We start from the raw sequence: 27,505 nt of genomic DNA on the forward strand, positions 1-27,505 counted from the left end.
AAATAGTGCCCCTTAGACAGTGCCCCCAGACTGGTCCCGGGCCCAGCCCAGAACTTACCTTAACTTGCTCGCTGCTCGCGCTCCCGCTGCCTCGATCTAACTAGATCCAGCAGTTGCGCGGGGCAAGCTCCACATGTCGCTGGTGACATCATGACGTCACCCGCGCAGTGCATCACTGGGAACGCTTGCCTCCGAAGCGATCAGAGGCTTCTTTAGCCTCCGGTCACTTCAGAGGCCAGCGTTCCACAGCAGGGGTCAGCGGGGAAAGTGCCGGGCGGTAGGCTGTTTCTGCCGGGCGATGCGCTGCACTAACCCTCCCACCGCAAGCCAGGCTATATATAGTGCCCTTTTAGATGCAGAGGAGAATATTCCAGGGTTTACGAAATCTACATTTTTATTGTTGTTGTTACCTACTCTATGGTATACGGTGGTGACAACGCTGATTGGACACGGTCAATACACGGTCAAACACACATGGCGCAAGGACACATTGTTGGAAGCCGGGGCCACAATGTGTACTTGCGCCATGTGTGTATTGGCCTATTAATTCCGGCATCTGACCCACGGTATACCATAGGGCAGGCTAGGTATTGGGACTGATAACATTTGGTGATGATGCGGTTTTCCATTATAAAGGCATATAGGAGCCTTATTTAAAATACAAAATTGCAAAGTTATTTATTCCATGTTTGTAATGCAAATGTTTATACTGTTGACAGTTTTATTACTCACAGCTATATTGGCAGCAAATTTGACACTGTTTTAACATTTTTATACAGAACTTTTCTACATTTAAAAAAAAAAAATAGAAAAAAAAATTTCTTTTACAAGAAAAAAATGAGTAGTGTTGTTTTTTTTCTTACCTTACAAAACTGGTACTGCAGCAATTTCACAATAGCCTTGCAGGTGTCGAGCAAATCACTGTGAGGTGCTTGGTAAGCTAACGATTTATCGTACACGATCTCACGATTTGGACACGATGCACAATAGATCATGAGATTGTGGGTCAAATTCTACACTTTTTACACCAAATCGTGCCCACGACTGCCGGGGAGAATTCAAGGGAAATCGGACATGATAACGCATCGTGAGCTGACTGATTCAGAGATGGACGGCTTTGCAGGGCAATTCCATCCATTTAAAATGCAAATGCAGCAGCTGTATCTGCGATCCCAGTGCTGCGACTGAGGTTACAGCCTGGGATCACCATCGCAACCACAGATGGTCATGATGGTTTCTCCTTTGGCTGAAGCTTACCGCAGCCAGGTCAGGTCCTGGCAGCTGCGAGGCCAGGAAATCTGCGCCCACCAGTGCAGACCCTGACCCTGTCCCAGTCCCACCCTCTGTAAGCTAGATCGCAGGACCCCTCCTGCATATGCGCAGACCCTAAACCATCAGAGATGTACGCTAACCATGGGGTTAGCATACATCTCTGAATCAGGCCCTTAGTCGATAACAAAATATGACCCAAAACAAACCAGTCGTGTTTAGGCAAATCAGGGGGATAAAGTGTGCAGTAGAGGGGTGCGTGTAATCGGGAAGCAGTCGGGAAGCCGATGGACGGAATCCCGACCGCCGGCTTCCCGACTGTCTAATCCTGGCAAGGGCTAAATGACAGGCGTTGAAATCCCGACGCCTGGCATTTTAACTACGCTGGGAGCCCGACACCCGGCTTACCGATCGATGGTAAGCTGGGCGCGAATAGCCACGGGGGGGAGGAGGGTTAGGTTTAGGGTCCCCAGGGGGGACTTAGGGTTAGGCACCACCCAGGGAGGTTAGGTTTAGGCTAGGGAAGGGGGGGTTAGGCACCCCCGGGGTGAGGTTAGGGTTAGGCACCCCCCCCGGGGGACTTAGGTTTAGGCGGCGTTAGGTTTAGGCACTTAGAGGGGGATTAGGGTTAGGCACTTGGGGGGGAGGTTAGGGTTAGGCACCCCTAAGGGAGGGTTAGGGAGTAGAATTAGGTTAGTAAATACTTACCTTTGACGATCGGGATTTCTTCCTCTGCTGGGATGCCGCTGCCGGGATTAGAACCGCCGGCCATAATCGTATGTATTCCGTGTAATCGAATGTTTTAAACTTAATAGACCTACTTGAACACAGCACACCATAGGCTGTGAATGAAAGGATATCCTGAGTAACCCAGGGATATCTTAGAAAGGAGTCAGGTGTGGGTAAACGTAGCGGGCCACTCACTTTTAACCAAACTATCTACCCCATGCCGAATGCATTAGTATTGTAAACAGGTGATGATTCAGAGCCGGACGCCCTGACAGAGCGCTCGCTCTGAATCAGGGCCGGCTTTCTTGTTTTTTAGAGCGGCCCCCTGGCCGCTCGCATAGCTGTGGGTGACCACCCACAGGTATAGCGAGCGGCCAGGAAGATGGTCGCGATGGTCAAGACCATCTCGACCATCGGGCTTGCGACAAGACCCTTGCGGTAGGGTCTCGTGGCCGCAAGCCCCAGAGAGATTTCGGCTCTATCAGAGCCTAAACCTCTCCCATTGACATCACTCGTGATGTCAGTGGGGCCAGCCCCAAACGGAGGGGAACGCCTCCGTTTGGGCAGCCACTCCCCCGGCCCGCCCACCAAAGGGGGCGAGCTGTCACTCACCATCGACAACATGCCCCCTTTGTAGCGAGACCGGAGCGACAGTTTGCCCGTCGCTATCTGGGTCTCGCGCATGCGCACAACAGAGCCGGCTCCGTCGTGCGCATGCACACTGAGCCACCATCGACCCGCTTGCGAGCCCATAGCGCTCGCGAGCGGGTCTGAATCAGGCCCACAGTTCACTAAGGGGGTGAGATAATATTGTGCCTGCAAGTGAGAGAAGGGGAGTAACGTAATATTACAGAATAATATCCGTAACACATGTAATCCCACTTGAAACCCAAGCCGCGACCTTTAAGTCAAGGTTTAAGCGAGAGAGCGCTGACATAGAGAGGACCTCAGCATTAGCATAAGACGCGGCTTTGGCGAGAGAAGAAGCAGCGTCCGTGTCAACATTCGACTCAGAATCCCATCTGTGCAATTCATCAAAAAATAAATTAGGTGGATTAGGGGTATGATGATGGGGACACACTCATGCATAAAATATAATCTGCAGGGATGATTAATGTATAATAATAACTGCTCAGGAGTTATGTCATCTGGATTGAGCAGCCAATCACTTGCATGTAAAAATTGTGTGTTTATTCTGTTTTGAGATGCTGATCAAAGGCAAGGCTATTCCCTGCCGAGAGGCCACACGTAAGCTGCTAGCCCAAAAGGCTGGGAGACAGCCAAGTTACCGTATATACTCGAGTATAAGTCGACCCGAATATAAGCCGAGGTACCTAATTTTACCACAAAAAAATGGGAAAACTTATTGACTCGAGTATAAGCCTAGGGTGGGTAATGCAGCAGCTGCCCCCAGTAGTAATCCCCCCCTGGTAGTGCCCCCAGTAGTAACCCCCCCCTGGTAGTGCCCCCAGTAGTAATATCTCCCACTGGTAGTGCCCCCAGTAGTAATCCACCCCCCTGGTAGTGCCCCCAGTAGTAACCCCCCCGGTAGTGCCCCCAGTAGTAATATCTCCCACTGGTAGTGCCCCCAGTAGTAATCCACCCCCCTGGTAGTGCCCCTAGTAGTAACCCCCCCTGGTAGTGCCCCCAGTAGTAATATCTCCCACTGGTAGTGCCCCCAGTAGTAATCCACCCCCCTGGTAGTGCCCCCAGTAGTAATCCCCCCCCCTGGTAGTGCCCTCAGTAGTAACCCCCCCCCTGGTACTGCCCCCAGTAGTAGCCCCCACCAGTAGAGAGAGACGTAATAAAAAAAATAAAAAAACACTTACCTGAAACTCCGCTCCTGGTCCCAATGCTGCTACCGGCTCCTCCGGCTGCTTTGCATTATGGGAGAGACGTCGTCATGACGTCTCTCCCATTACCCACTGCGGGAGCCGGAAGATGGCTCCCGCAGTGGGAGCAGCAGCAGCCAATGTGAGTCTGACAGACTCTCATCGGCTGCTGATTACAGCAAACACACAGCTGCCGGCTCCGGCGGCTGTGTGTTTGGCAGTGTGTAGTGCTGACCGAACTCCGTCCGGTCAGCGCTACACACACGGTGCAGCTGTGTCACAGAGACACAGTCTGCACCGCCGCGGGCCGCCCGCATGGTACGCTACTCAGCTGCGTACCATGCGGGCATGACTCGAGTATAAGCCGAGGGGGTGCTTTATCAGCACAAAAAATGTGCTGAAAAACTCGGCTTATACTCGAGTATATACGGTATACCTTAGAGAAGCCCAGCAATCTGTAAATACACAAGTGGGTTAGGGACATTTCATTGTAGCAAGGTGTGAAATGATCTCTCAGCTGTACCAGTATAGCCAAGATGCCAAACTCCCTAGATCTCCTGTCTCCCTTCCACCCCATCCCATACTCTCAAATCATAGGGGTCAGAAACTTTCCCTACATAAAAGTGGACAGGATTCAACCAGTATATGAGCTGAGTCCTGTGATCGGGCGTTCTCACAGTTACAAAACTAGTTACTCTATGGCTTTTAATTATCAACCTGTTATTACATGAAAACTATAATTCGCACTATGTGCTATATTCCTCATAGATGTGCACACAAAAATGCAGGGACGGCTCCAGGGGGAGCCGCGTCCTGTGCAGGACGGGTAATCGTCACCCCTTCGCCGTGCGCAACCAAAAGTGGGAGCGTGTCCAAATTATCATAAGCCACCCCCTTAAATGATGTTATTTGGGGGCATCAGTAGCTGGGCTGCCCACAGCCCTCTACCTGCACTGAATGGATGCGCACGGCATCCATTCCTCTTCTCCGGGGCTGGCATCGCCACACAGCTGCGGCGGTGGAGGTGCCCAAACTCCCGCAGGACACTTCGAAAAACTGGACTGTCCCTCTGAAATCGGGACTGGCTGGGAGGGGTGCGCCCTCTATGGGGTGGCGCCCCTGTTCGACCACACTGGTCGAACATGCCTCGAGCCAGCCCTGCAAAAATGACCGCAGACATGACGGTGGCCTGTATTGGGAGTGTCGCATCCTCTCTGGTACAGACAGTGAAATGACATTCCTTTCCCTGTCCCTGCGTTCAGTGCTGATTGGGAGGCTTGTTTCCTAACTGACCAGCTGTTACTAGGTGGCATTCCTATTCCCAAGAATAAATTAAGTTTGCAGCTCATAGATTCCTGCAAACTACTCTTATACTATAATGAAACAATGCTACTGTACACATACCCTCCAACTATACGGATTTGGCCGATGCAGCACCGTTTTTTAATGGTCTGTACCAGCAAAACAGGGGCTGTACCGATTGTACCAGATGAGTACAATCTCCTGAATTCTATAGCAGTGCTGAAGAGCCATCCGTGGTTCTTGGCAGTCTGCACTGACGCTGACATAATGACCCACCAGCGCCAGCTGCCTCCAAGTCTTCAGCACCCGTGGACACGCCCCCTTTATATATGACCACGCCCCTGTACCGGTTTTCAACTATGTTGGAGGGTATGATGTACATAAGTACATCTCCCTGTAAGCTGTGTTTCTGATTACCTGGCTGCCTGACATGTAATTGGTTTATAAGCAGTGTCTGAGGTTAGTGTCGGTGTAATGTTAGGTGTGGAGAATGCTCTTGAGAACATAAGGCAGAGATCCTAGAGGACGCCAGTCATTATCACCTGCGTGTGTTTATAAAGCGTGCTTTATAAACACACGCAGGTGATAATGACTAGCGTCCTCTAGGAGGTAGACCATGTGTGGCACTCCAGCTGCTGTGGAACTACACATCCCAGTATGCCCTGCCACATAAGGCATGCTGGGATGTGTAGTTCCACAGCATCTGGAGTGCCGCACTTTGCCCAACCCTGCACTAGAGAACACAAACAGCAGCAAGTTCGGCAAACAACGTGTGGGAGAAGTATCAGCCGCACCCTTATGACATCATAATGCGACACTCGCTCGCCGCAAAATAACTAGGGTGCAGGGGCAGTTATCCCAAGAAGACGCTCCAGCAAGCCACACCTCGCCATCCATCAGAAGCCACACCTACTGTGCATAATGCCACGCCTACTGCGCATAGGGCCACGCCTATCCCACTAAACTCTGCACATCTCCGGCTACTGCGCTACGAGCCACGCCTACCTCATTACCGCCCCCATCTCAGGCGTCAGCTACACCGCCAAGCCCTCATCCAACATGACACGCCCACCGGCTGCACCGCCCAGTCACACCTCCTGTGACGTAGTTGTGAGAGAGATCTGGCCGCTGATTGGCGGCTTGGTGTGTGGTTAGCGGCAGCAGATTGGGTTATCACCTATGTCCTCTCCCATGTCTCAGTCTCACATACAGTCGTTAAGGCAGTCCAAGCTCAGCGTGCTGGCTCTAGTCTAGGCAGGTAGTGGCTCTCTGCGGGATAAGGGTAACCGCTTCCCGATTTTTGGCTGTACTCCCAGGGCTGCTTATTTATGTGAGCTGCTTGGGTTCTGTGACCTGGCTTGTCACCCTGTGATCCCTACAACCTGGACTGTCACCTTATGAGCCCTCTCTACACAATACTGAACTGTCACCCTGTGATCCCTACACTGTACTGGACTGTGATCTCAACACCAAGGACTGTCACCCTGTGATCTATACAGCAGGGACTGTTGCCTTGTGAGCCCTCCCATCTGGGACTGTCACCCTGAGATCCCCCCCACACACGGGACTGTCTCACATGAGAGTGGATCTTGCAGTGACTGGGACTTGTCTTGCAGATCAAGAAAAGTCGGGACAGCACGATGTTTGACAGAGCCAGGATCCCGTTTGTTGTCCTGGACATAGTATGCGTGGTGCTGGGTATGTGCTATGTGTCCCTGTCCATATAGGGCCCTCTATCTTACAGAGGGCCCCTCTGCTGTGCTTGTAAAACCCCTGAGACTCCTGCTTTGCATGCTCCCTATCACCTGCCTGACATTCCCTGTCACATCCCTCTCTTTCCTCCTGAGGTACCTGCTACAGCCTCACTTACTGCTTGCCATTGTGACTTCCATGAAAGTAATCCCTTCATACCTTCATAAGTGATATATAATTTTTGCCATACTGTCTCAAGTGTAGGTTACCTATATTGTCTTCAGGACAAACCTTAAAGGTGCATACACACGTAACGATTTTGATATCAACTATTTTATGAATGATTTTATGTCAGATCATCTGTCAGATAATTGAACGACTGAAGGATATATCGTTCAGTCGTTCAATTTATCTGCTAATGGATAGGCCCTGAACAATGACAGATGCGCACTCCCGCGGCCGATAAATTTTATCTTTCGTCTCCAACATGTTGGTCAATTATCGCATATCGCTGCCAGATATTAGAAATATCTGGCAGTTTATATGCGGTAAATGACGAACTATATTAACAGCAGCTACAAAGCACTGGAGAGAAAAAAATCCACTCCCTGAATGATGTCATGCAATATCATTCATCTTTTGCAAAAATCTGTCATGTACATGACAGATATCTTTCAGCACAGCCACCGGAATTTTCAATAGACATCTTTTGTCTTTCATCGCTCAGAAAACCATCTGCTAATGGATAGGCCCCAAAGTGTAATGAACGATTTTTTGAACTACAAACGATTTTTGTAACTTCCCTTCATGAAAATCGTTCAGTTGGTCAGTCAGAATAAACTACAAACGGGAACGTGCATGAACGATAATCGTTCATCTTATAACTAAGAAACTGAACGATTTTTTCAACGATTGAACGATAACGACGTTGTTATAGTTAAATCATTAAAAAAAATTGTTACGTGTATGCACCTTTATTGGTAAATGTACAGTGAATTTGTCTTCGCATCGTCCAGCTTCCATTTATTTCTCATGTGATTGTATTAGAACACAGAGAAGTAGGCATATCAACCAATGGATCTTCCACTTCCATGTTATCTGTGGAAGTTGCATAAGTCTGTGCTAGTATTAATCAGCCAGTTATTGGTACATACAGTAGATGACATTTGGGGCTGTGTAGGTTGTATGACTGTTATCTTATACAGTGTGTATGTGGTTTGTAGAAGGTTATGACCAGGATCAATGATTTTTGTCCTACTTACCAAATACTGTAAAAAGTTCATGACTTGTTCTTAGTGTTGTGCAACAGGCTCACAAGCCAGTGCTCTATACACCATCATTCCTAGCAGTTCAAGCTATGTAATATTACATGATAATAAGTGGGTATCAGCAGTTGTATGCATCAATTTGCTGATTATAGTAGATATCAGATGATTTCATTGTACCATATGGTTTCTTGCACCATTGTAGAGGATAAAACTGCTTCCAGCAAGACCTATGGAAAAACAGTTTATTGTAGGGATGTGCAGGCTCGGATAGGTTCGAGTTTGCACGTGGAGTTCGGATTTTTCCCTCCAAAAAAACGGAACTCAGAACGAGGCAAAACGTCATCTTACATGGACGAACATCATCATTCCTGGTCTTTTGTCCAGGAATGATGATGTTCGTCCATGTAAGATGACGTTTTGCCTCGTTCTGAGTTCCGTTTTTTTGGAGGGAAAAATCCGAACTCCACGTGCAAACTCGAACCTATCCGAGCCTGCACATCCCTAGTTTATTGTGACTGTAATGACACTACATAACAATAGCTCCTTCCCTTGTCCAGCAATGGAGTATTCATTGCTGTAGACTGAGCTTATGTGTCCAGATACACCTTTCCTAAAATCGAGCCGTGTGGCCAAATTTGCCATGCCTTTGAATCTATGGTGTCTATTTACTAAGCAGTGTTAGGAGGCAGAGTGAAAAGTGATAAGGTCCATGGACCTCATTCAGAGTCTCTCGCTAGGGCACACTCGCTCGCTGGGAGCGATATTCGCACATTTGCGCATGCGTATAATTCGCAGTGCGCAAGTCATTTGTTGCAATCTGATTATGGTAGCTCGCAAGCCACTTTCATGTCGCTGCTTTGAGTGACAGATAGTGTCGTTTGTGGGTGGTAACAGGGGAAGGTGCTTGTGTTGGGGGAGTGGTTGTGCGAACACAGGCGTGTCTGACCGTCAGAACGGCGTTTAATGGGTGTGCATAATTAGCAAAGTAGCGTCATTGCACACGTGACTTGGTTGTTTTTTAGCCTGAACTGCTCGCAGTGCTTGGGGTAGGTTAGGTCAACCCCCAAGTACTGCGAGCAGCTCCGATGGCCCTCGATGTTCACGTTTAATCAGACTCTTCCCGGAGATGACGTGTGCTGCGAGTGACAGGTGGGAGGTTTTATAGTCCAGCGTACACTAACTGCCTTCGCTCACTAAGACATAGAGGGCGTCCTTACAGCGCAAAGAGCGATCGCTTGATTTGCATACCCGGCCCCTTTTTGCAATAATAATAATTAATAATAAGGTGCCAGCCAATCAGCTCCCAACTGTCATTTTTCAAACACAGCCTGTGACATGGCAATTAGGAGCTGATTGGCTGGCACCTTATCACTTTTCACTCTGTCTCCTAACACTGCTTAGTAAATAGATCCCTGTGTATTATCCATGCCTTGTGATTTTTCTTAAAATTTGCTACTTTAATCTGATACTTTATATAAATACTTTTTAATTGCTACTCGTCGTGGTGCATCATAGCCGTGACGGCATCTAGTGCCAAATGAAGAAAAAAAGGAAAGGTGTATGAGGACACATCTGTACATATCTGTGTACTGTAAGATGACTATGCCTATTGTACATGCCCTCCTGCCAGCATGACAGCCTATGAAAATGTGTTTTTTTTGTTTGGACAAAGTTGTCAAAAGAAACCCCCCAAAAATCTGACTGATGTCTAGCATCTACTGACGCATTGCGTGATAATTAATGGGCGCCCAAAACAATTGAATTGCTCCGTCAGGCACCCATTAATTATCATCTCAAAAAAACAATTGAATTGTCCCCTGTTAAAAACAATTCATATAATCCGAGAAAGAGACAGTGGTCTGTAATACCATAGCAGGCTTTTGAAACCGGTATTACAAGCTTTAACACGTTTGACAATAAAGCAGGAGGGAGTGTGGGGGTGAAGACTTCAAGGGGTCTATGTTGCTCTACACCAAAATAAGTGATTGCAAGCAGAAGCTACAAACCTACACAAAATCAAATTTGTGTCTCCGTCATGGGTTAATGTTTGTTATTTTATTAAGGGGATAATTTTTACTGACCAACTGTTTTTGCACAGGCGGGTTAAGATATCCCTGCTTTTTTAATGACTGTCAGTAATTTACTGACTGTTGGTAATCTAACGTTTCCTAAATACAGTGCCTCCCTTTCCTGCATCCTTCTATGATTTGATGTGTCCTATTCGCGCAACTGTAGTAATACTACATGGCTAAAAGGCAACAATACAAGGCTGGAAAGCAAAAGAAGTGAAAGTTTGTGAGGATATGTATAAAACATTTGCTTCATTTCAAGGTGGAAACCATAACAAATAGCACATCCCGCCTCTATAATAATATGTGAAGGGGCATGTTATCACGGTATGCAGTCGGGAAGCCGGCGGACCTAATCCCGACAGCCGGCTAACCGACTGCTTAATCCTGGCGAGGGTTAAATGACAGGCGTCTAAATCTAGACGCTTGTCATTTTACAGACACCGGCGCCCGGCATCCCGATCGAAGGGGCGCCGAGCGCGGATGGGAAGGGTTAGGTTTATGGCTCCCGGGGGGGGACTTAGGGTTATGCACCCCCCTGGGAGGTTAGGTTTAGGCTAGGGGAAGGGGGGGTTAGGGTTAGGCACCCCCAGGGGGGACTTAGGGTTAGGCACCCCCCGGGGGACTTAGGTTTAGGTGGCGGGGAAGGGAGGGTTAGGTTTAGGCACTTAGAGGGAGGATTAGGGTTAGGCACTGGGGGGAAGGTTAGGCACCTTTAATGGAGGGTTAGGGGAGGGAATTAGGTTAGTCAATACTTACCTTAGGGACGATCAGGATTTTCACCCGTGTCGGGATTCCAGCCGCCGGTACATCATACCGATTCCGTTATCACGTATGTGAATTTCTCATTGTTTCTAAAACGTATATGTTCAAGGGTACCTAAGAGGTTAAGGACAGTCTATGAGTTTAATAGCTGAATTTTAGAGAGCAACCAGCTTTCTGAACATTACAGGTCTTTTCAAGTGTAGCGCCTGGAGGTCTGAAATAAGTTTCTTGCCTATAATTAAGTCTATAAATGATCTGTGAAGATGCATTACATCTGCAGTGGAGCTATACTTGTCCTGGATCTTACCATCTATTGAGAGGATGAACTTTCTAAATGTCACGGTTTGGATGCTGGAAAATGTATGAGTATATGGATATGCTTTTGCAGTGGATGTGAGTCACCACTTGGCTTTGTGGTGACAGGTGCACCTTATGTATTCTGGCCACTGTTCTGTAGGTGTATTCATTATACTCTATTTATACCTTGGCAGACTAAACATTTGACAGCTCCCATACATTTACAAATATTCAGAATATATTTCTTAATCGTACTGCCATCCTATAATGTTATACGAGGGAAAATTAGTTGGCTGCTTTTTTTTTTGAACATTTTTACATTAACCCTTCTTAGTGGTAGATTTACTAAAACGTCTACAAAATTAATAATCCTAAAATGTTCGTATATTTTTTATGTTCACGTCCACCAGTTTTCCCTCGCACCCTACATAGGTGTGCATGTGCATAAGGGCAGCGCAGGCGGTGTAATGGTTAGCATTACTGCCTCACAGCACTGAGGTCGTGGGCTCAATTCCCACCACGGCCCTAACTGTGCGGAGTTTGTATATTCTCCCTGTGCTTGTGTGGGTTTCCTCTGGGTGCTCCGGTTTCCTCCCACACTCCAAAATATACTGGTAGGTTAATTGGCTCCCAGCAAAAATTAACCCTAGTGTGTATGTGTGTGAGCGTGTGTTAGGGAATATAGAGTGTAAGCTCCACTGCGGCAGGGACTGATGTGAATGGCCAAATATTCTCTGTAAAGCGCTGCGGAATATGTGTGCGCTATATAAATAACTGTTAATGGTAGTGACCACATGGCAGAATTTCATTTTATTTATTTATTACCAAAGTGCGCAGCCAGGCATTGCGGCGATATTCAGCTGCACATCGCATGGAATTGAATTCTTCCATAAGAGTAATGGTGCGTACACACTGGGCGATTAAAGTGGACGACTGAACGATAACGATATCGTTATCGTTCAGTCGTCCACTTTATCGTCCATTTTTAACACAAAAAAGATGAACGATGACGACGACGCGCGTTCCCGCGGGTCGTTCGTCATCCTCGTTCATCGGGCTGACATGCAGGCCAACCTGACGACCTCGTCAGGTTGCTGCATGTCAGGGAATGGGTGAGAGAGCCCGGCGCTGAATGATATCGCTAATGATATTGTTCAGCGGCTGTGCTCAATGTCATGAACGACATTGAGCACAGCCTGCCGGGGACACACTAGACGATATCGCTCAGGGAGCATATCGTCTAGTGTGTATGCACCTTTAGGGGACATTATGTGTCACTAAAGTACACTTGAATGATGTTTTCGTTTTACTGGGAGGAAGATGTCCCGCAGCCACCTGTGAACTTTGGAAAGTCCTATAATTGTACCCTCTCCATCCTTTAAGTGTTGTAAAAAATACCTTGTTGGGAAATCCACATTTTTTTTTTTTCATATGGGCTTTAAAAGAGGCGTGTGAGTGCACCTCACCCGAACTTCATGTCAATACCCCCAATTTGCTGAGCTGTTCTTCCATGGACATGCAAATCTTTGTGCCCTAGAGACGGTGCCATTTTTGACAGCAAACTCCATGCACTTCCTATAATCAGTGAGGGCATCATGTCATAAACTTCCATTGTACTGCAATTTCACGCCACATTTGTACGACGCTAGAGTGTATATAGACCATACTAGGCTCAGTTATTACTCTCCTCCATGAGATCCTGGACGGAATGTCCAAGTAGGAGGTGAGAGTGGTGCCAGGGCTGGCCCTAGGTCTACCAGCACCTTGTGCAAGAAATTTTGGAGGCCCCCTCCCTCTAATCCAACTATATCTATTATTATTATTAGTATTATTATTATTATATTTATCCTAAAAATAATCCTAATAATAATCGCACACCTTGGACCCCACAGAAAAACAAACAAACACATTGATTCAATCTAATTGCACCTCAGCCCCTCAGTCTTTGCAGCAGGTGATGGTTGTAGTGTGCATGTAACCTACACATAGACAAGGCAGACATTGGGACAGATTCAGTTATACGCAAGCCTTCGCTATAAGCACAGTTCTGGTAGCCAGATTTCTACTCCTCCCTCCTCCATAGGCTGGAATTCAGCAAGAGAGACATCATGTGAAGATGCCGAAGCCATACCTCTCAACATTTGGACCTCTTAATTCGGGACTAGGCGAGGGCCATAAGAGCGTGTGGCCTTGGGGTGAAGGCAGGACCTCATGGCATATACCCATTTTCGTTTCTCTGGGGCGTGTCTAGCGCCCCATGAGCGGCTGTGCTGCCCCCAGGGTCTCATTCCCGTACTGTTTCGCACGGCATCTATTTTGTGTTCACCCGCTGTTCTGCTGTGCGGGACGGTTGGGAGGTATGCCAAAGCCGTTTCCGATGGCTGCTCTCTGCTGAACTAATATTCCGGTGGCTGCTCTCGGCTGAACTAATATTCCGGTGGCTGCTCTCGGCTGAACTAATAAGTCACCTGTGCCCGAGCATGGTTATCCTTAAAACCTGGACTGTTAGGGTGCCGTGAGGACTGAATTTGGGAACCTCTGATTTAGTCCATAAAATAGCTGCCTCCCATGTGTGTATGAGACAGGAACACTTTGGGCTGAAATAATAGAGTTGACTGACTAGGACCCTATAAGTGTGGTGTTTGTATGTTCTTTGTGGGTTTGCTTCACTGAGACAGGGACTGTTGTCAATTATTAAATATACTATTACAGTGCTGCGTAATACATTGGCACAATATACATGATTATATTACTCCACTTGTGACATTTTCTTCAATGTGGTTAGAATAAAATAGAGTAAAACGCCAATTTAACTAGTGGAGATGTCTGATCTACAAGTACATGTGGTGCTGGGTTTGCTTGTATATAACATTGCGGCTATTAGACAATGAGCTTCTCATCGACAGAAGTGTTGCATGGAACGGAACGGCAGCTTACACTTGGCTGCTTACCTCAGAATGTTCTCATTCCTTTATTCGCAGCTGAAATACAGCCAGCGGGTTTATTTAGAAAACATGGCTGTGCCCAGGACTGGCATCACAGTAAAGCAGATGAGTGTTTAGTTTAGATTGATTTAATTTACACAGCTGTGGTACGTTCTCCCTCCAAAATAACAATACTAAATACTCATCTGAACTTTACTGTGAAATCTATCCTGCGCACAGCTATGTTTTGTGAATAAGCCCAATATGGCTAGATTAATTAATTTCCATAAATGTTAAATAAAATCTGGGCACCCTTTGTACATTATGCCTATGTTGATTATGGTCTGAGTGTAAAAAATAAATGCATAGGGAATGGGAATAATAGAAAGTAGCCATCCAGTCAGCACATTATTCTGAGTGATGGTGGTAAATTTTTAGACGTTCCCAAGAAACAATCAGGAAAGACCAGCTCACCAGCCGGGGGTGCCGGCATCGTTAAGTGCATCCACACTTGCCAATGCCGGCAACGACGATCATTGGTGTGGGGGGGGGGGGGGGGGAGGAGGGAGCGGGCCAGCAACATGGCATCGTTAATGATATTCCCAGATTGTGCGGGGCTTAACGCAGTCATAAATAAGGACTAGCGCAGTAGCTGGCCAGTGGTTCTATTCCAACCAGGGCACAGTCTATGTAGAGTCTGTATGAGGTCCACGTGCTTGCTTGGGTTTCCTTGAACAGTCCTAAAACATATTGGTAGGTTTGTTAGTTTCTGACAAAAATTGGCCACAATTTATTTATGTGATACAATAATTACATTGTAAGCACCATTGAGAGCGGGACTGATGTAAAACGCTGCATGTTGGGCCTGTAAATTGCCTTGTTTGAAAATAAAAAAAATACATGATAAATTCAGAAATGAAAAGGAAAATGAGCAATCTAGTCTACAAATCTCTATTTATTTTTAGTACCTTTGGGATGGGTAAAGCGGGGAGTGTTTATGTGTTGGTGTAAGATCTGACTGAGTCATGTATTTATAAGTTGACGTTTACTCACATGTCAGTAGGTGCAGCTAAAGAGAAGGCCTGTATAGACATAGGTCTGCCTGTCATTACACCATCTGTATTGATGAAGGTGATTTATCATTATTACACCAAGTACACTTTGTCTGACCTTGTGTAATGTTCTTCAGTCAGACTGGACTTTGTGCTATTGGACAGATTAAGAATTATCTGACTACAGTCGTTTTTTATTATTCTATTTTTATTACTCAGATCACATGAGTATATGTAAAATATATTTAATTTGTTACACGCCTCATATTCAGAGTGTTCAGCAATGAAATACGTAACTGTCAGTGACGGCAAATACATCTGATATGAGGGTCCCTCAGTACAGGAACTTTCTTTCCTGAAACCTATATACTCCAAGGAGTAGAGGGCCTGATCCAGAGCCGGATGCTCTGACCAGAGCGCTCGTTCTGAATCAGGGCCCTCCTACCTAAACTTGGAGCGGCCTCCTGGCCGCACGCATAGCTGTGGGTGACCACCCACAGCATATGCGAGCGGCCAAAAAGATGGTCGCGATGGTCAAGACCATCGCGACCATCAGGCTTGCGACGAGACCCTGTGGTAGGGTCTTGGTGACCGCAAGCCCTGGAGTGATTTTGGCTCGATCAGAGCCCAAATCACTCCCACTGACATCACTAGTGATGTCAGTGGGGCCGGACCCAGACGGTAGGCGTTCCCATGGGAACGCCTCCGTCTGGCAGCCACGCCCCCGGCACGCCCACCAAAGGGGGCGTGCTGTCAATCAACATCGACAGCACGCCCCCTTTGGTGCGAGACCCATAACGACGGCTACCCCATCGTTATTCGGGTCTCGCGCATGCGCACGATGGAGCGTCCTCCGTCGTGCGCATGCGCACTAGGGCACCATCGACCCGCTTGCCAGCGCTCGCGAGCAGGTCTGAATCAGGCCCAGAGTACGGTCTTCTGTAAAACTGAAAGGATATATGTTACCTTGACCTCTGGTATGTCCCACTGCATGAAGTTTATATATCTTTGTTATTCCCAACAAATTTTGGATGGGGTAGCTCAATTAGCAGCAATGGCCGGCGTTCCATTCATTTCTCTGACACCTCTCAGTCGGGAACGTTGCAGATTTTTCCCATAAAGGAGCACAGGAAAATCTGTGTAAATATCATGGTTTGTTATCAGCGCCCATATACAAATAAAAAAATAGGCTTTTACCCTTACCCACCTATGCTCTTAACATATGTCAGTTGTACCATACTGAGGGGGCATCTAAAAATGGCTGTTCTATATGCCAGTCACAGGATGCTGCGAGTGGCCCCCTACCTGGAACTGGCCTGAAAGTGCACAGATCCAATACTGTGGCCAAGAAGTGGTGACTGGGAATCCTGTCACTTCACTCTTGTCAGAGCATTGCATGGATACATTGAAGTTACGGAGCATATCTTCCATGTGTTCCCTGTCTTTTTTTTTTTACCACTGATAGAGCCAGAGTAGATTTCAGCTGATAATTGCTGGCACGCCATCTGCTTTTACAGCCAGGTAACACTGAATCTAGCAACCCAGGGAAGACTTCAGAAGGATTTAAAAAAGAAAGAAAGAAAGAAAGAAAGAAAGAAATAAATAAATATATATATATATATATTATGTGCACTAGGGGGCATGTTAGGTTCAGGCATCAGGGAGGGAGGGTTAGAGTAGGGAGAGGGGGAGGGTTAATATACCTACCGACAGGCGTCTGTATCCTGATGCTGCCTATCCACTAGGCGATTAAATTGAATGATAACAGCGTCATTATCGTTCAATCGTTTCTAAATTGTTTGAAGATCGTTCACTAAAACGTCTAAAATGAGCAGCGATGGGCACTCCCACTGGTCGTTTTAGACCATCTATCATCGGGCAAACATGCTGGTCAACCTGACGACAGCATGTTAGCAGATGATTGATGTTCCTACACTGAATGACTGCTCGGTCAGTGTAGGCACATCACAAAATAAGCAGACAGACAAACGACTACACGATTACAATGTCTATAATTGTGCAGTCTTTTGCCTGTCTTCTAGTGTAGCGTTCCCGCTAGGCTGTTTTAGCGGGGCGCGGCACCCTGCCCTCCTTCTGGAGGGCAAAAAGCACCCTGCCCTCCAGAAGGAGGGCAGAAAGCGCCCTGCCCTCACAGCCTGCGGGTGCCGTCTTCACCCGCGGGACGCGGTGTCCCGCGGGTGGAGAAATGTGCGGTGACCCGGTCACCGCCGGAGAATAGACGCCGGGCGCATGCGCCCGGCATCTATTCTCCCTGTCTGCAGCGCTTGGGGGCTGCCCGGCGTGTCCGTAAGTGCCGGGCATGCCCCCAAGTATGACGAAAAGGGGAAGTGTCTTATAGACACGCCCCTTTTCATGACCACGCCCCCTTTTTCGGACACGCACGCAAAGTTGCCCTCTCTAGCTCCGGCGCCCTGCCTGCCACCGGAGCTAGAGTGAACACTATAGTGGATGGGCAGCTTATCCCTGTCGGGATGCCGGTGTTGGTATTCTGACCGCCGGGATCTCGAGCACTGGCATCCCGTTCCCATCCAACACTGGAATAGTATACCACTAATAAACTAAGGGTGGAGTTATGCATAACATAACCAAGTTAATTATTTATTACTATCCTACAAGACTCCCTGCCTACCCCCAGCCCCTTCCTCACCACCTCCCCAAATAAAAAAACAAAAAAAACAATGTGGGTTTCGATAGTCTCTATTTATCACTTCTAGTAAACGTATAGAATGTGATCCGGTATAAACTAACCCAAGACTGTCAGGACAAGAAGTGATTTCTAATCCTGTAAAGGGAGCACAATGCTTTATAATAAATGACAGTGGTAAGATATTATTTTGTCCCTTGTGTCATTTTAGCTTCTTGTTGTGGATTCCTCCTGTGTTGCTAAGGATTAGTATTATAAAGAATCCTGCATAGAGGGGGCCTTGGAGATGGCGACAGCTGACTGGTGCTGTACCGTCCTGTACATTTAGCTGCTGCTATGCTCTAGTCTAGGGACATGTACGTGTGAGTACACCGCATGTCGGACCGACTCATGCACAGCTCATAACTGCACAGACAGACCACATCCTCCGGTGTATTTAATGCATGGCCACATTACAGGAAGATAAACCAATATGATCGCTATGATGTTTTTTTCAGTTCACTTTTACAGCAAACTATCCCTATTTTCTACCTGCATTCTTTTACCTATCAATTTATGCCTCTTCTCAGACCTATGTACACAAGAACTCCAGCCCTGCATCTTATCTTCATAATGTATATATTTTTTCCCACCTTTGGAACTTGTAACTTACCAGCTGTCATGGAGGTGTGCTGGGTTTATCACGCAATAGAACTATAGTATGTGGTTAATGTGCATGCCTGTAGATGAGCTGTAGCAATTGTGTGGTCACCAAATTTATTACATTTGTTACTTCAGTTTTAGGCACCTTACACAGCGCTTTTTGCATTCTGTCTGACGTTAACTTTATACAGATTTTTGTATAAATGCATTCTGTAGGGCTCCATTCAATTTAACTATTTCAAAGTGCTTATGAGCAGGACTTCATCCATATGCCGCACTTATGGTAGCTTTGAACTCGCAATTTTTTGTTCCTTGAGTACAAAAAAATCACGAGTCCAGGGCAAGAACAGGCCACAAAGGGGTTGGTTGAGGTGTTGTTGCTGGTGTTTCCAAGCCGTAGCAAATGCAAATCCCATCTTGCAGCTAATGGAATTGATCTAGTGTTCATTCTAGCACATTCCTGTCACAACCCGTGCAGTTATGGAGCATACACACAGTCATATTTGTCAGATGAACGATTGAACGATTTGACCAACGATTTGAACTATGAACGATTTTTGACTGCATTAAAATGAATGGAATCGTCCAACTCTGACTGCAAACACATCAGATGTCATATATCGTTATCTGACCATCGGGAATGCGCATCGTTCATCGTTCAGACATGTCAGATATGTCAGATTTTCCTTCAAATATGAACGATTGAACGATTTTTTAAATCGTTATCATTCAGATCTGAAGAAAAATCTGACTGTGTGTATGCACCATTACTCTTTCCTGCCTGGGATGATGCTCTCTGCTCTGGTGCTTCTAGCACACTCTGGTCTGTATCTCAGCAGTTTGTTTCATCAGCTGTGTGTAAGAAACACCAGAGCAAAGAGTGACACCCCAGGTAGGAAAGAGGAACTGCACAGGTTTATACAGGGGAAGGGTTCTAGAATGAACACTATGGGGGCGATTCAATTCAACGCGAATTGAATAGCGCCGGGAGCGAGCTCCCGGAGCTATTCAATTCAGTGCGCTAAGGATTTTTTTCTCTCACCCCCCTGGAGATGTGAGGAGAAATCCGACCAAAGAGCTGTTTTTCTGCTTAGCGCGGCGCTAACAGCCATGTGCTCGGCACTTTGGTCAAAGAATGCCTGTTAACGCGCCTTAACACCCTTGTTAAGGCGCGATAACTGGCATTCTCCGGCCACACAGCGCACTGAATCGAATAGCTCCGGGAGCTCACTCCCGGTGCTATTCAATTTGCGTTGAATTGAATCGCCCCCTATGATCCCATTGAATTGAACAGAGTGCTGGCCTCCACTTATCTGCCTTACGTCATTGCGTACTGTATGAATACATTTTTGTACATCCAGCTAGATTTTAAATTGATCTATATCAAGGGTTATGTAATAAAAATCTGAACAAAATAATTTATATAACATGTTTATTTTTAACTGGTCTTCAGTTGAGTCACCAATCAAAGGGGTCTATTTACTAAGCAGTGTTAGGAGACAGAGTGAAAAGTTATAAGGTGCCAGCCAATCAGCTCCCAACTGTCATTTTTCAAACACAGCCTGTGAGATGACAGTTGGGAGCTGATTGGCTGGCACCTTATCACTTTTCATTCTGTCTCCTAATACTGCTTCGAAAATAGACCCCTACGTTTTAAAGATATCCATGATTGAGCACATGTGGTTTAATTAGTACCTCAGTCAATTTGATTTAACCACCTAAACCATACTTTTCTTCGGGAGGGGGCAGCCAGGTAGGCCCTGCAGGGGGCATGGAGGCAGCAGTGGTGGGCGGTGTGGGAGCGTGGTGGCACGATAGCATTGCATAGCAGGTGGCGGGGCTGTGGAGATTTCCAGCTTTGTAAATCAGGGGGCGGGGCTACAATGACGAGATCCAGTGCGAATTGCGTCATCGCTCCCCCTATGAACCTCCCACTTTTGCCAGGTAAGTGGGGGGGGGGGAGCGCAGGGGGAAGTGGTAGAATAGAAACCATACTATCTGATAAGTGCTAACTTTATGTCCCGTGCACTAAAACCACAGAGAGACCAGAATACCGGTGTGGTTGGCGGAATTCTAATACTATAGATGTAATCTTTCCGATATATCTATAAACTGAAGATTGAACTGAATTGTGAATTCTTCGTATCTCCGTTTGAAACATTCAATAACTTTATTTTTCATACAAGTGGAGACTTGGCTCTGTGTCTGGGTTGTGTTGTACAGCAGTGCTGTCCTCTGGGCCACATAGGGGTTTTCTCTTCTGTGACGTTTGGCTTCCTGGAGAATTTACTGTATTGTTATATGACATCTTTTTTTTTACGGAGTCTGTTAGCAATTGACAGGCCGGTCTTTTCCTGAAATACTTGCTGCACTAGAAGAAGTTGAAGCTTTGGTGTAGGAGGGGATGGAATTTGGAACTCCCAGAGCCACTCATAAGCTACTTAAATTGTTGAAAGAAACCTACTCTATGGGATGTCCAGCTGCCTGGCCGACATGGTACACTAATGCATATGAAGCACGCAATAGAACAAAGCTCGCCTTTTCTTCCTGCCTGCTTATAATGCTCAGTGTGTCCGGTTTACATTTGTATAGTGTGTGCAATGGGAAAAACCTCCTGCTGCCCTCTTGTCTATTGTCAGAAGGGATGGGGGGAGGGGTAGAGGGATTGCGTTTCCCTTGTCATCTGTCATGTCAAATTCTTCTCTGCTGATGGAAAAGTGGGAGATAAAGTTGGGCTTTAGTGAATTATATTCCTGGCAGGATCATTTCTTGACCACCATTAGTCTGGACTGATGATGATGATGATGATTATTACATCCTGTTTTATTAGATTGTGTTTCTTAAACAGCATGTTAAAATATATAGTTTGTTCTAAGAGTAGAAATCAAAATAAGGGGTCTATGTGCTAAGACTTGAAGTGAGATAAAGTACCTACCAATCAGCTCCTAACTGTCTTTTTAAACATATCCTGTAAAGTGACAGGAGCTGATTGGTTGGTACTTTATCCACGTCCACTCTATCTCTATCCAAGGCTTAGTAAATAGACCCCTAAGACACTAAGGCCCGTATTCCATTTGGAGCGAAATGCCGAGATCAACGAAAAAGTTTCGCCATTACGTCATTTCGCCAGGCGGAAAAGTATCGCCGTATTCAATTTCAAAGACTTTCCGCCTAGGCAGAAAGTCAATGCAATGTCATAGGCGAAAAAGTTTTACTTATGAATAGCAGGCGGAAAAAAGTGCAGAATTGTTGTTTTGGGGTGCAACGTTGCGGGAACCACCGTGCAGCCTTAAGACAGTCCCCCAAAGGTAAACTACGTCAAAAAATTCTTAAAAAATACTTAAGAACAACCCCAAAAAATTGCTTTCATTTTGAGGGCGAAAAAAAATAAAATTGGGGGACAAAGTTAAAAACTAGCGAAATAGACTCCAAGGGGGTCCCCAAGTATGCCAGAAAATAAAACAAAATGCTATTCTTCACCACTTATGTAAATAAGCAAAACAGCGCCTATTGAGCCAATTTAAATACACCAAATACCTTCAGAAGGCCAATTCGGGGGTATCCATAGTGATCCCACATGTCTGTGCATCTTTTGGGGGTTGTCAGGCTGATTACCCCATTTTGGAGAGGACTTTCCGTCTGTTCAGGTATCGCCTGGTGCTGTTTTCGCATACTTGGGGGAATCACTTTGTACCCCAGAAAAAGATGAGCTTGAGTCGCCTTGACTTAAAGCGGGCTCCTATGGAGCTCTATTCCCGCTTAAGGAGACTCCCTTTCACCGGATGCCTGTCGGTTCCCCTGAAGTGCTAAATTCACCAAATTTGGAGGAAATGTACGGTCTGGGGAGGGCTTTCCAATGCCACTTTCGAATACGTTTTAGACCCCCGGGAAGTATGTATTGGACGGGGGTCAAAGTCGAGCGACCGGTGCTGCTCGGGTAAACTGTGCAGAGCGACCGGGATATGCTTAGCACCATACCCCTACCCCCCACCATAGGGTGCAAAACACCTCGCCATTGACTTTTTCCGAGATAATTGGATCTGCGCGTTCGAGGCCTCACACAGTCGGGTTAAGGAGCCTGGGTCCCTATGGGTGGAAGGTAGGCCCAGGTCTTAGCTATCCAATGCGGGGTCCCACGTACCTCTGGCCTGCATGGTTCCGGAGCTAGAGCAGCTGGACCGCGAGGTACTTTACCCCCCTCCCTGGAGCCTTGTCCCCGCATGACACCCTCCCTTTTACCGGTCGCGACTCCGGCCCCCAAAGAGCCAGAGACCCCAAATTCAGTGTGCAGACAGAGAGGGAGTAGGGCTATCCAGGGGTATTGACCGCTTCGATGCGGGCCCATAGGAACCGGAGGTAGAAACGCGCAAAGTCAAACGACCCTGGAGCCGGACCCAGGTACCCGGGATTCTGTGTGCAAGGGCGCGGAGCTAGGGCCCACCAAAGTCGGCCCGTAACCCCATTGACTTAACATGGGGCGGTTCCGGGTGGGTGGCCCCGGTTTAACCGGCCGGGGCTCCGCCGCCTGAGGGGCTAGAGACAACCAATTCGATGAGCAAGCAGAGGGGGTGTGGGGCTATCCAGGCATACCAGCCACTTAAATTTAGCTAGCGAGGATGCGCAAGCTTCCAAAGAGAGGGCAAAATCCCATTGAGTTAAAGCAGCAAACTGGGCTCTCTTTGAACGGCTGTTGCTCTGGTTCTAGAATAACCAGATGCACCCAAATCGCTGGGCTAGCTGAGGGAGAGTGTGGCTGTCCAACGAGCCATTGCACTTAAATTTAGCATGTCAGGATCCAGAGCCGCGAACCTCCAAAGTGACCGTAAAATCCCATTGACTTAAAGAGGGGCTCCTGGAGCCCCGAACCGGGTTCAATTTGAACAGCTGAGGCTCCGGTTCTGGATGTGTCAGATGCACCCAGTTTGGTGTGCAAGCAGGGGGGGAGTGGGGCTATCCAGGGGTACCAGCCTCTTAAATTTAGCCCGTTATGAACCGGATTCGCGAGGCTCAAAAGTGGACCGACATTTCCCATTGACTTAAAGCGGGGCCTCTGGAGCTCCAAAACGGGTTGACTTTGAATGGCTGGCGTTCCGGTTCTGGAAGTGCCAGATGTGCCCAAAACGGTGGGGTGGTAGAGGGGCACTGGTGCTATCCAAAGAGATATTGTACTTTACCATGTCAGGAACCGGAGCCGACAGTAAATTAAATCTTCCCCGAAATCCCATTGACTTGCATGGGGAAAGATAATAATCTAGAGTTTACCTGGGTTAAATAAATCAGCCCAGTCTTCAGTGCAGCTTGAGGGACACTGGGTCTGGGCGCGCAGAAAGGCTCATCGCCGGCCACCTGTTTTACACGCCCTCATGAAACTGAAAGTAAAACAATTGAATTGCGACCTAACCAGCAGGCTGGCTAGCCGCAATGTCGGCGAAGAAACAGGGGAGTAAAATAGCAGCACGCTCAAAAATTAAACAATTGAATCCCCCCCCCCTAGTAGTCTATCTGCTAGCTGTCTTTGACCCTAATAGAGACTATTTTAAGCGAGTGACCCAAATATTATTTAGCAAACTTTTAGTTGCACTGTTCTTCTATGATTTCCATAAAGCTGGGGACACACTGAGCGATGTGTACGTAGCCGATATGTTGGCCCGATATTGGATCCCAGGTACACATCAAAACAAGGTAATAAATGAGGCCACATGCGATATCGATATCGTTGGACATGCATCATGGCCGACCGGACAATGTTGCATGCGGCTGCAGGAGCACATATATTGGCCGTACACACTGGCTGGTGGCCGATATGCCGTTCCGATTCGGCCGGAAAAGGAATATCGTGCCGACATCGTCTGATTGTGTACCCAGCTTAAATATCTACTAAGCAGGTTTTTACAGGCAACCATTCCTCATAAGGTTGCTAACACATGTGCCACAGAGGGCGAGAGACAGGTGAACAGGAACACCATAGGCCACGATATCTGAGTCTCTTGAAGAGAAGGCAAAGCTGGAACATTCTGCAGAATTTAAAGAAACTTTTTTTAAAGCATTAGGCTAATACACTGCAGCAAAAGCAGGATTAAATGCTTGTGACTTTTAATGCACCATTACGTCATACACAGTCAGGTCATTGTTTGACGGAGTAATGTCTATCGCACAGCTTCATTCTCTCATTATCTGTGCTTTACAAGCACCAGGCAGGCCAGTTAAATAGCTGTGTGCTTTTTCAGGCATGCTTGAGCTGAGAGATTCGCTATGGGAAGGTATTCTGAGCTGCAGAGTGGAGGAGTAAAATGAGAGGGTCCAATAGACTCAGGAAAAGAAAAAAAACTTTCTAAAAATTGCTTGAGGTGCTAAATACTAGGAAGAGCTAAAGTCTATCTATCCATAATCCCAGGCCCTGGAAATAGAATCTGAGAGCCAGGTTATCTGGGGGCAGAACAACAATTCACTTCCAACTCTTTCCTGTGTGTTTGTTACTGGTGCGACCAGGCCTGAGAATGGCATCTGTCCCACAGAGTATTAACCAGACTGACTTTCCCTGCCAGGCATCGTGTATGTATGTTTTTCTATATACACCGATCAGCCATAACATTAAAACCACTGACAGGTGACATGAAACACATTGATTATCTTGTTACAATTGCAGCTGTCAAGGGGTGCTATATATTAGGCAGCAGGTGCACAGTCAGCTCTTGAAGTTGATGTGTTGGAAGCAGGAAAAATGGGCAAAAGTAGGCATCTGAGCAACTTTGACAAGGCCAAATTTTGATGGCTAGACAAGTGGGTCAGAGGATCTCCAAACCGGCAGATTTTGTGCCGTGTTCCTGGTATGCAGTAGTTAGTACCTACCAAAAGTGGTCCAAGGAAGGACAACAGGTGAACCGGTGACAGGGTCATAGGCATCCAAAGTTCATTGGTGCGCATGGGGAGTGAAGGCTAGCCCGTTTTGTCATTTTCCAAAGAGGAGCTGCTGTAGCACAAATTATTGAAAAAGTTAATGCTGGCTATGATAGAAAAGTGTCAGGACACACAGTGCATTGCAGCTTGCTGCGTAGATGCAGACCGGTCACAATGCTCCCTCTGACCTGTCCAACGCTGAAAGCACCTACAGTGAGCATCAGAACTGGACCATGGAGCAATGGAAGAATTGGCTTTTATTTCATGTGGACGGCTGGGTGCGTACGTGCCTCGTTTACCTGGGGAAGAGATTGCACCAGGATGCTACTGGCCGATCGGTGAATAAATCTTACATAGTGCCCCTTTTGAGATGAGGCTCTCCCATGTGCTACAAAATGAGCTAGATATTGGGGATGCACTTGACTGTGCACTGAGATTCGGTCATATCCAAAATCAGTCTACTCCCCTTCCCTGTCTTGGATGTAGCTAAACCTCAAAATAAAAGAATTCTGCCACGTTCAGATCATAGCAATTTTTTTTAAATGTACTTTGTTCTATTTAACCAAACCTGCCAGCATTGCTCATGTTCCTATTTCGTTATCACCTTTATGATACACTTGTATATATTTGTTAGATGGAATGCTGTTTTCATCATGCGTGAGACTGTCAGTCATGTTGCAGCACTTATGTTTTGCATTTGATGCCTCTAATAAACATTACTCTGACTTTTTTATAATACCTACTTTACTTGTAAGAAGCTTTATGGATTAGTGTTGGACCTTGCTAGGTGCGGATTAGATGCATGAATGGGTGGAAAAAGCATGTTTTTGTTTTTCCAATCTGACCCATTGGGGTAGATTTACTATGACGCCGTTTGTCAAATTCACGTTTGGCGTTCATGACTATAGCAGACCCTCTCCTATATCCTATAGCCATTTTAAAACTATTGGTCATAGCCACAGATTATCTGCTTCCTTTATAAACCTCAGCATAATAAATCTACCCCATTCTGCCTTCTATCAAAATACATTTATACGCTCGTGTAATACAAAAATAGAGACGATTCAAACACACATTACCCAGACGCAATGTCCCCATACTAACATGGAATGGATATTTAAAACCTAAATGAAGTAAACCAATGTGATGAAAGATGTGTCCTTATAATGGTACTAAGCAAACACTTTAAACTGATGGTTTTACAGTTTCCACCATGTGCAGTTTCTGGAGTATGTGCCAACCCATAAATGTAGTTGACAGGGTGTTTTCTGTGTCACGTTGGTGGATAAGTAGGTGCCCTTGTGAAATTAAACAAACAGAACTGGCCCACATTGTCTTTCCATTCCTAAATGAGCCTTCACGTTTCATGGAGCAGTTCTATCTAATGACTTGGTGACGTCCCTGGTTCCCAGTGAAGGCTGCCGTCACTGGACGAGTGAGCACGAAAATACATGTTTATTCCACTTTATATAACAAGAAGTAATGCAGTAAACTGATAAATGATAGTTTGGAAAGAGAAAAGTATTTTTTTTTTTATTATTTTAATCCTTGTCCATTTGTTTCCTAAATATAATTGTCTTATGCATACATTCAAGGTCATTTATAGAGTACAAAATGTCCACTCTGCAGTGGAAAAGAAGTTGTGGGTCTGTGGCGTGCCTTCTCGCAAGAGCCCCTAAATTTTCGCCAGGACGCATGAGTGTACGGCGCAAGATTGCCATGTTTTCGGAGGAACAGCAGTTGCACAGGCTAGGATAGGAGTATGGATAGGAGTATGGGTCTAATTCTGCATGTGGGAGGCGAACTTCTGTCTGAAGAGTTGTCTGAGTGCAGAGAGTGGACTGGACCTGTGCCTTGTAATGTGCTGGAAGGGCTATAGAGGCAGACCCGTAACTAGACATTTTGGTGCCCTGTGCCGGAAAGAGCATTTGCGCCTCCCTAATTTTTCAAAGGGACATAATGCACCCGAAAAAGGGCCAGGGAAGAGATAGGAGAGGCCAGGAGATGCTGGGGATGAAATAAGAGTAAGCTACAAGCAAGAATGATAATAAACAGAAATTTGACAGGCCCAAACATCGCCCCCTGACCTGTGGTGCCCTGTG

At 46.6% G+C, this 27,505-nt stretch overlaps 1 protein-coding gene across 2 annotated transcripts in view; it reads left to right on the top strand.

Annotated features, from left to right (window-relative positions):
• Positions 1 to 6,290: 6,290 nt before the first annotated feature.
• Positions 6,291 to 27,505, top strand: part of PLPP1 (phospholipid phosphatase 1) — a 94,546-nt gene continuing 73,331 nt past the window's right edge. Inside the window, exon 1 of one of the 2 annotated variants that reach the window (XM_088469413.1) lies at positions 6,291 to 6,830. In XM_088469413.1, coding sequence (XP_088325539.1) covers positions 6,773 to 6,830 — 58 coding nt within the window. In that variant the 5' untranslated portion in view covers positions 6,291 to 6,772. The remainder of the gene's footprint in view (positions 6,831 to 27,505) is intronic. The other variant, XM_088469412.1, reaches the window with a different exon arrangement.

This window comes from Taudactylus pleione, unplaced genomic scaffold (assembly GCF_031769625.1).
Source record: "Taudactylus pleione unplaced genomic scaffold, aTauple2 ptg000092l, whole genome shotgun sequence".
NCBI lineage: Eukaryota > Metazoa > Chordata > Amphibia > Anura > Myobatrachidae > Taudactylus > Taudactylus pleione.